We start from the raw sequence: 9,899 nt of genomic DNA, 5'->3' as shown, positions 1-9,899 counted from the left end.
CCACTCGAGACCTGCTGAGTGAGACCCAGCGACCCCGTGCTGGCATGGGAGGGCTGTGCTGCTGCCCGGCCCATCACCCTCTGTGGGCCCACTGTGCCTGACCCCGCCCCTCGTTTCCTCAAGCACCCAAGACCACCCAGCCCTCCTGCTCCTCCGCACACCAGTGCTGTGTGAACAGTCACAGGGAGCGCATCGGGGCACGCGGCCCCCTGAGACTGGCCTGGGAGCCCAGGGAAGAGAGGTGGCCAGAAACCGCACAGGCCACACAGACCCGAGGGCGCTGGCTCCAGCGCTGGGAGAACATGGACTGACTTTACTTTAAAGTGTTCATTAAAGATATGGGAGGGATGGACCAAACTCTCCTCTAAGGAGGTAACAAGGCACAGGGCACAGCAGGGCCCCACCCATCCCCGAGCAACAGGTGGGGGCCAGGGTGGAGCCTAAGGCGTGGTGTCAAGCAGTGTAGGCAGGCACACAATTCAATAGCTGTTTAATCATCTCACGACAACAGTAGTGCAGTAGTAGAAATTGTTTCTCTTTAGAAAGTCACTCCCCCAAGCTCCCAGTGCTCAACACGCAGACACCTCAGTGGAGGAGCCAAGGGGCTCTGATCTGGGGGCTCAGTCTCCAAGTCGAGGTTGCCCAGTGTGCAGCCGAGAGCCCTGCGAGGAGCTGATGCCCACATGCGAAGGCCCGGGGAGCAGATAGCCAGTGGCACAGGGCCACGGCGGGCAGTCACACATATGCCCCCCGTGTCGCCGCCGTGGGTCTCCTGTAGTCTCAGGCCGGGAGCAGGGGTTCAGTCCTGCAGCAGCAAGTGCTGGCCAGAGGAGAGCGGGTGGCCCCCCGCCAGGCCCCGCAGCCAGGATCCCTCTCCCCTGAGCCAGTCTCCCCCACCCCAGCCAGACAGGAGCTGGGTCTGCAGGGCGCCAGCAGCAGTGCTGAGCACAGGGGGTGCACCTGCTCCCCACCAGTGACAGGGCGTGCTCCGTGCCAGGGGGCAGGGCCGGGGCTCTGCTCGGTCCGGTGCCCGGGCGTGTGCGGTGCCCTGGGAGCAGCCCCGGCTGGCAATGTCTGCCTTCGGGCAGGGGCAGTTCTGCCACAAAACGGGAGGCCCTGAGGTGTGGACGTGTTGGGGTGTCGGGGCCTACGGGGCAGGTTTAGAGACAAGCTCTCCTTCACAGCTTCGTTCAGGGTTCCTGGAGAGCGTGTGGGTTCAAGTACCAGCAATTCCGGTGGGGGTTGGGGTGGAGTGGCCAGCAGGCGCTGGGCCCTGGCGCTGCCAATGCCTACCCTGAGGACACAGACCAGGTGGCTACAAGACCTCCTCTCGAGGACTCCTGGTCTTCAGCGGGGTCTGTCCGTTGGGCACAGAGCCATTCTGGCCATGCAGGAGCTTGCCCTTCTCTCGGTCTGGCCACGTGAAGATGGCGTCATCGCTGTCCAGCTCGGACTCGGAGTGCATCAGGCTGCTGCTCAGCACTGGGCCTTTCTGTTTGATGCCTGCAAGGAAGACGAGGAGACCTGGCGTCAGGGGCCAACGCGTCTGCCCTGCACCTTCCAGCAGTCTGGGCAGGCGCCAAGGCACAGGGAAAGTCACAGGCCTTGGGAGCTGGCCTCCCTCCTTTCTTAAAAAGGTGACCAGGCAGGTGGGCACTTGGCACGGTAGTTAGAAGCTGCTCGGGACGCCCACATCCTGTATCGCAGGGCCCGGTTCAAGTCTCGGCTCCTCAGCTTCCGGGTAACTTCCTGCGAATGCACACCCTGGGAGGCAGCAGCTGATGGCGCAAGCGCCCAGGGCCTGCCCCTCACGTGGGAGACCCAGATTGAGTTCCAGGCTCCTGGTTTGGGCCTGGCCCAGCCCTGGCTGTTGCAGGCATTTGGGGAGTCATCTAGTGAAGGGAAGGTCACTGTTCTGATGGCCATCTCTTACGTTTTCACATAAAACAACGCCACAGTGGCCGCGTGAGGCGCATGTGACCCAGGCAACGTGATCTAGCGCGTCACGCAGCCGTGACTCCCCAGGACACTGAAGAGGTCGAAGGGTTCGCGGCCGTTCTCTTCCGCCCGCCTTAAAGGCACAGTTCGCACGTTCGGGGCTCCTCAGGCTGAGGACACCCAGACGCTGACTGCACCTGTCACCCGGAACCACCCCCTCCCGCGGGGTACAGCACAGGCTGGGGCTCCGGCAAGGAGCCTGCACGGCCCCGGCCCTGTCCGTACAGTTCTGGACAGGCCTGTGCAGCCATCTGCCCCGGTCTCAGGATGGCAGAATACCAGGCCACAGAAGAGCAGGGGCAGCCTGGGGCTGTCCGATAGGGTGGGGACAGTGACAAGTGTGCGAACCAGGCCAGGTGCATGGAACCCCACCCAGTTCTCCCAGTGTGCACTAGCAGCCTCTTGGCCAGGGCTGCAAAGGAGGAACCACACAGGAAGAGGAGCTCCTCCTGGCTCCCCAAGGCCCTCCCACCACTCGCTCCTGCTCGCTCGGCCTGTGGCACTGAGCACCCTTCAGCACATCTGACAGAAAATGGAGAGGGGCCGGCGCTGTGGGCTAGTGGATGAAGCCTCCGTCTGTGATATGCAGCATCAGCGTGAGTGCGGCTGCTCCACTTCCAATCCGGGCCCCTGCCAATGGGCCTAGTAAAGCCGCGGAGGATGGCCGAAGGGCTTGGGCCCCTGCACCCCTGTGGGAGACCCACATGGAGTTCTAGGCTCCTGGCTTCGGTCTGGCGCAGTCCCAGCTGGTATGGCCGTCTGGGGAGTGAACCAGCAGACTGAAGTGCACTCTCGCTCTCGCCCTCTCTCATGCTGCCTTCCAAATAAATAAGTTTAAAAAAAGAAAACTGAAAGAACTCAACGCCTGTCACCAGTGTGTGCCACGAATAAACACATCCCCACACACGACTTAGCCATGCGCATGACGGCGCGGACACTGCTTACTCCTCACCAGCCCGGGGCGGTACCTGTGACCGGGGGAGGTGGGAACAGCACTGGAAGCACAAAAGGGGCTCTGGGCGGCGATTCTGCGGGGCTGTTCACTGTGAAAACCCAGCAAGCGACGTTGCTGCTTTTCTGTTCAGATCAGGCTGAACCCCATTAAAAGGGCCATTCTTACAGGGCAAAAGAAAAATCAAGCATCAGTAATTTCATTTGGTTCAACCTGAAATACTTGAACAGAATGTTTTGAATGTCTTGAAAATATCGATAGAAAAGAAAAACCAAACCAACCCAAAACAAGGCCGCTGAGTGTCAGCAACACGCCCCCTGCCGGCTGCTCCGCACTGCACGCCTTCACTTCCCACGACAGGGGACAGGGTCCCTAGTCCTGAGCTCGTCCTGTTAGTGACCGGGCCGTATCCACAGAGCCCAGAGAGCGGGCTGCCCAGCGCTCCCCGCCTCCCTGCTGGGCTGCGCCCCTCGGAACAGCCCTCTCCCACAGCGCCTGCTCACTGCCTGCCCACAGGACCTGGCCAGGACCCCCCACCCAGGACACCTCTGCCCTTGTCCTGCTTCTCCATTTTCACTGCTCAGCTTTAGCAAGGGCTCCGAAACATCCTGAGCCTCTACCTGCCCCCCGCCCTCACTCACCGTCCACTCTGGCCCTGGTGACCGGAGTGACCCTGTGGCAGCAGCATGGCTGATGGGTCTCCCGAGTTCCTCACCCTGCTACAGGGACATGACCCACTTCAGGGGAGTGACCCTCACCAGCGGGAAGGAGATTCCCCCGTCTACACTTGCAGTCCGGACTGTTCTGCTGAGTTCAGTTTAACTCATCTACTCTAACCCAAACACCGCCCCCAGGTCCTGATGCTGTCAGTGGTGCCGTCATCCTCTCTCCCGGCGGAAGTCAGCCTTCACTCTCCTGCCCCTCCGCCTCACTGACACCACACTACTTCCACCATCACTACCTCCTCCTCCAGCCACTGCAAAAATCCCCTTGCTGGCCTCCCTGCCTAAGAAGGCTTTGTGGTTTCCCAAGCCAGCACCTTCAAGATGTCACATCTCATCAGCATCAGGACAAAGGACTGCCTGCTCAGCCGATTCTCCGAATTTTCCACAATCGGCCCCATCAACCCTCCAGCCTCATGTCCTCAACTCCCTCTGTAACTCCTAAACCACACACTGGCCTTCTGCACCTCCTCTCCAGCCGTTCCAGCCCAAGCAGAAGCTTGGGAGCCGCCCCTCACGTCTCCTTTCCTCTCTCCCCACTTGGCCAACACATCACAGCCTCATCAAGTCTTCCTCCAGCATGTCTGGACTGCCCCTCGTCTGCCTATCTCCCCACCCTCTCCCACAGGCACATCTTGTCCCGTCTCCTTCTCCCACAGGCACATCTTGTCCCGTCTCCCTCTCCCACAGGCACATCTTGTCCCGTCTCCCTCTCCCACAGGCACATCTTGTCCCGTCTCCTTCTCCCACAGGCACATCTTGTCCTGTCTCCTTTTGCTCCTCCTGCCGTCTGCAGTCCTTCACACATCAGCCACAGGTCTCTTTTTAAAAACACAAATTCAATCCAGGCTGGCGCTGTGGCGTGCTAGGCTCAGCCTCCTCCTGTGACGCCGGCATCCCCTATGAGTGGGATCCAGTTCAGTCTCAGCTGCTCAACTTCTGATCCAGCTCCCAGCTATATGGCCTGGGAAGGCAGTGGACGATGGCCCAAGTCCTTGGGCCCTGCACCTGCATGGGAGATTGGGGAGAAGCTCCTGGCTCCTGGTTCAGATTAGCCCAGCTCCAGCCATCATGGCCATTTGGGGAGTGAACCAGCAGATGGAAGACCTCTTTTTCTTTCTCTCTCTCCAACTGTAACTCTGCCTCTCAAGTAAATATTTAAAATATATATATAAAATATGTATATATAAATGTAAATCAAGTCACACCATCCACCCCTGAACAAACGGCCGCTGGCTCCCACTGCTCTCAGAGGAACTGCGGGCGAGGTGCCCGCTCACCCTTGCGGCCTCAGGCCACTCTGCCCCGGCTCACAGACGTGCTCCGCTCCTTCCAGCAGCTGGGCCTCCACTGACTTTGCTACTCTGCCCACAGTGCAATTTCCTGGAGTCTCTGCCTGCCTCACTCCTTAAGCATAATTCATAAAGCCCTTCCGCTGTCATGTTTCATGTATGTGTGAGTGTATTTAATGTCGCTGACACACGCTACACAAGAGCAGAGTCTGTCGTTCTCAAGGAGGGAGCAGAGTGGGGCCAGGGCCTGCACGCACTGGTCTCGCACTGCATTCACAGATGAATGAGGGGCAGTCCTGTCCTCGAGGCTTCACTGACTTCACTGGTAAGACGTCAGACAGACACCTAACGCATCACTACAGCGTGAGACCAAGGCCGAGCCCGAGGCGGGTAAAGAGCGAGTGCGGAACTCCCGGAGGGTAGGGGCGCGGGTCCGAAGGAGCTTCCTGTGCAGAGACCGAGTTCTCGGGAGAGGGAAATCAGCAGAAACAAACATCCCAGAAAAGCCCAAGGCCGCATGGGAGACCCAGAAGAAGGTCCTGGCTCCTGGCTTTGGATCGGCACAGCTCCAGCCACGGCGGCCATCTGGGGAGTGAACCAGTGGATGGAAGACTCTCTCTCTCTTTCTCTCTCTCTCTCTCTCTCTCTCTGCCTCTCTGTAATTCTCCCTTTCAAAATAAAATAAAATAAATATTTTAAAAAAAGGGGAGGGGATTCCAAGGTGGTGGAGTAGGGAGGGAGCTTAATGCTCTAGTCCGAGAGAAGATAGTTTAAAAAACCTGGGGAGAAGGCAGTCTCAGGAAGAGTTACAGAGAAAATGGCAGAGGAAACTCTACCTAAATTAAAGGGACACAGTAGACCTACATGGAAAAATCTTCCATGTTCATGGATTGGAAGAATCAATATCATCAAAATGTCCATTCTTCTGAAAGCAATTTACAGATTCAATGTGATACCAATCAAAATACCAAAGACATTCTTCTCAGATCTAGAAAAAAATGATGCTGAAATTCATATGGAGGCACAGGAGACCTCGAATAGCTAAAGCAATCTTACAGAACAAAACCAAAGCTAGAGGCTTCACAGTACTAGATTTCAAGACATACTACAAGGCAGTTATAATCAAAACAGCCTGGTACTGGTACAAAAACAGACCAATGGAACAGAACAGAAACACCAGAAATCAATCCAAACATCTACAACCGACTTATATTTGACCAAGGAGCTAACACCAATCCCTGGAGCAAGGACAGTCTCTTCCACAAAGGGTGTTGGGAAAACTGGATTTCCACAGGCAGGGTGTGAAGCAGGACCCCTCCCTGTGCCTTACAAAAAAATCCATTCAACATGGATTAAAGGTCTAAATGATGATTTGAGCTGCCCTTGTTTTGATTGTCGAGAACAGTTTCATTTTCTTTGTTTTTTTCATCTTTTTTTCTTCATTCTATTTGTTGAACACTTAACATAGAATTAATCATACGTGTATAAAGTCAATTGAAAATAGATCTTAGGGCCGGCGCCGCGGCTCAATAGGCTAATCCTCTGCCTGCGGCGCCAGCACATCGGGTTCTAGTCCTGGTCGGGGCAACGGATTCTGTCCCGGTTGCTCCTCTTCCAGGCCAGCTCTCTGCTGTGGCCCGGGAGTGCAGTGGAGGATGGCCCAAGTATGTGGGCCCTGAACCCCATGGGAGACCAGGAGAAGCACCTGGCTCCTGCCTTCGGATCAGTGCAGTGCGCTGGCCACAGCACACTGGCCGCGGCAGCCATTGAGGGTGAACCAATGGCAAAAGGAAGACCTTCCTCTCTGTCTCTCTCTATCTACTCTGCCTGCCAAAAAGGAAAAAAAAGAAAATAGATCTTAGTACAAAGTAAGAGTGGGAATAAGGGAGAAGGAAGTTTGTAACTGTAAAGCTGTATATTACAACATCTACATACATTCCTACGGACTTACTTCTAAGGGTACAGATTGAAAACTTGTCATGGGACTCAACTCCCATTAAGCTTGGTGGTGCCCAAATACTGATAGAGTTTGTGGACTCAAAAGGCTTCCACAGCCTAGACAGCTCATGTCAAGAGCTGACGTCACTGACGTCATACACAAGTGTTAACTGTTAAATTAACAACAGGAGTCACTGTGCACTAACTCCCCATGCAGGACCTCTGTCCTCAATGAGTTGTGTTGAGAGTTAACTGGAAAACCAGTTCTCAGTTTGTGTGTCTGTGTGCAAATTGTTGAAACCTTTACTTTGAGTTGGTCTTCTGTGTACAAGGTTAACTGAAAATGAATCTTAATGAAGAATGGGACTGGCAAGGAGAGAGGGGGGAGGAGGAGGAGGGGTGGGAGTGTGGGTGGGAGGGCTGATATGGTGGGAAGAATAACTATATTCCTAAAGTTGTACTTAGGAAATTTGTATTCCTTAAAAAATAAATTTAAAAAATAAATAAAAATAATTAAGAATGAATGAATGAATGAATTTGAAAAAGAGGCCAGAAAGGCTCACAAAGGCCAGCTCAGCCAGACAGAAAGTTCTCGATTTGGGCTGGAAAGTTCAAGTCAAAGATATCTTCAGAGAAGCATAAAGATGACCCTTGCGGCCGGAGCCGCAGCTCACCTGGCTAATCCTCCGCCTGCGGCGCCAGCACCTCGGGTTCTAGTCCCAGTCGGGACGCCGGATTCTGTCCCGGTTGCCCCTCTTCCAGGCCAGCTCTCTGCTGTGGCCCGGGAGTGCAGTGGAGGATGGCCCAAGTGCTTGGGCCCTGCACCCGCATGGGAGACCAGGAGGAAGCACCTGGCTCCTGGCTTTGGATCAGCACAGCGTGCCAGCCACAGTGGCCATTTGGGGGGTGAACCAACGGAAGGAAGACCTTTCTGTCTGTCTCTCTGTCTCTCTCTCTCTCTCTCTGTCTCTGTCTCTTTCTCTTACTGTCTAACTCTGCCTGTCAAAAAAAAAAAAAAAAAAAAAAAAAAAAAAAAAAAACACCCTGGCACTGTGTGGGCACAGCCTGCACACACCTGCGCCTCTGGGCCTTCATCTTCAGGATGTCTGTGCTGAGTGCTCTGCTTTTCTGGGACTCCCTGAAGCCCCCGGCCACAGGGACACTACCTGAGCTGCAGGGAAGTGCAGGGGCAGAGCCTCTGCAGAGGCGCCTTTGCTTCCTTTCTAGGTTCCGCTTCTGTGAGGGCAGGGCCTGGGCTGAGGACACTGTGTCCACAGCCTCTCCCCAAAACAAAGTTTTCAGGACCGGAGAGATTTTCCCAACTACTTGCTCCCATAAGCAGACTGATGGCTGTCCTGTGGCATCCTTGATGGTGGGAACCCCACCACGTGTCTGAGCCCAGCAAGGGAGAGAGGCCACTGCCTGTCCCATTTCCCCCAGCCCCGCCGCCCCAAGTCATCTCAGTGCTTGTGCAGCAGGAAATCCCTGCAGTGGGAGGCAGGCTTCAGTTGAGCCCAATGCACCTGCTCACCTGACGGAGGCTGGGGACACACTGGCGCGAGGAAGACAGGAGGGGAAGGCTGGCAGAAGAGGAAGTGAGCCGGCAGTTGCTGCCTGTGCCCCTGTCACTGTCATCAGGCATGAGAGACCAGGGCCCCAGAACCCGGGTGAGAAACCAAGAAGGAGCAAGCAAAGGAAAGCAGGAGGCCTGGCCCCCTGCAAACTGACGGGGCACTGAACAGGGACCCCTGGAGCCAGCCTGTTCTGTGCCTGAGTCCTGCCAGCCAGGGTGAATGCAGCCCTGCCCCCCAAGCAAGGGAACAACACGTTTTCCCAGCACAGATGGAGGCAACCCCACGAGGAGGACCGCAGGCAGAGCGCCCAGTGTCCAGGGCCCTACCTGCTCGGGAGGTCGGCTTCAGCTCCAGGCTCTCCTGATCAGTGGCATCCAGGATCTTGTACCTGCTTTTCCTCTTGGGTTTTCCTTTTTGCCTAAAAAACACAATTCCCACCCTGCTTGAGAAAGTGGTTCCATGTGAGACTCAGGATGAGGGCCAGATGCACAAGCAGCTGTCTCAGGCTGCCCAGTGGGAGGAGGGGTCTCTGCACTTCTCCGTCAGGGAAGGCAGCACCTGGGATTTGCCCTTCAATCCTGGGGAAAGGCAAGGGAACTATGACCATCTCAGTACAAACTGGCCGCTCCACCGCGGCACAGGCGGTCAGAGCCATCAGAATGTAAAGTGGGGCAGGTATTTGGCCTAGTGGTTAAGACGCCACTTAGGCCACCCACGCCCCGGGAGAGCGCTGGGGTTCAGCCTCCGGCTCCTGCTCCTCAGTGACATTCTACTGATGCAGAGCCCAGGAGGCGACAGTGATGTCTCAAGTGACTGGGTTCCTGCCACCCACATGATAGGCGTGGGTTGAGTTTTTGGCTCTTGGCTTTGTCCCCGGTCCAGTCCCAGTCATTGTGGGCATTTCAGGAGTGAACCAGCAGATGTGAGTGCTCCCTCTAGAGCTATGTCTCTCTCTGCCTTTTTTATTTTATTTTATTTATTTATTTTTTTTTGGACAGGCAGAGTGGACAGTGAGAGAGAGAAAGGTCTTCCTTCCGTTGGTTCACCCCCCAAATGGCTGCCACGGCCGGCGTGCTGCGCAGATCTGAAGCAGGAGCCAGGTGCTTCTCCTGGTCTCCCATGGGGTGCAGGGCCCAAGCACTTGGGCCATCCTCCACTGCACTCCCTGGCCACAGCAGAGAGCTGGCCTGGAAGAGGGGCAACCAGGACAGAATCCGGCACCCCACCCAGGACTAGAACCCGAGGTGCTGGCGCCACAGGAGGAGGATTAGCCTAGTGAGCCATGGCGCCGGCCTCTCTGCCTTTCAAATAAGTAAATTAGAGAGAGAGAGAGAGAGTAAAGAAAACAAAACCTTCTGCTTGAGGGGGTGCGAGAAGGTACCCATTAGCCCAACCAAATCCTAAGTGGTGATTGTCTTCAGCT

At 55.8% G+C, this 9,899-nt stretch overlaps 1 protein-coding gene across 8 annotated transcripts in view; it reads right to left on the bottom strand.

The window, feature by feature from the left end:
* Nucleotides 1–473: 473 nt before the first annotated feature.
* Nucleotides 474–9,899, bottom strand: part of KIAA0319L (KIAA0319 like) — a 121,334-nt gene continuing 111,908 nt past the window's right edge. For all 8 annotated transcript variants that reach the window (XR_016211121.1, XM_070078775.2, XM_051832163.3 and 5 more), the window contains 2 exons: nt 8,803–8,894; nt 474–1,503 (listed from right to left, as the gene is read on the bottom strand). Coding sequence is in view for 7 of the 8 variants with exons in the window: in XM_070078775.2 (XP_069934876.1) it covers nt 1,316–1,503; nt 8,803–8,894 (280 nt within the window). In the remaining variant the exon portion in view is untranslated. The remainder of the gene's footprint in view (nt 1,504–8,802; nt 8,895–9,899) is intronic.

This window comes from Oryctolagus cuniculus, chromosome 7, assembly GCF_051225735.1.
Source record: "Oryctolagus cuniculus isolate XC-2025 breed Fujian yellow rabbit chromosome 7, ASM5122573v1, whole genome shotgun sequence".
NCBI classification, from domain to species: Eukaryota; Metazoa; Chordata; class Mammalia; order Lagomorpha; family Leporidae; genus Oryctolagus; species Oryctolagus cuniculus.
This window is presented reverse-complemented; position numbering and strand designations above follow the sequence as displayed.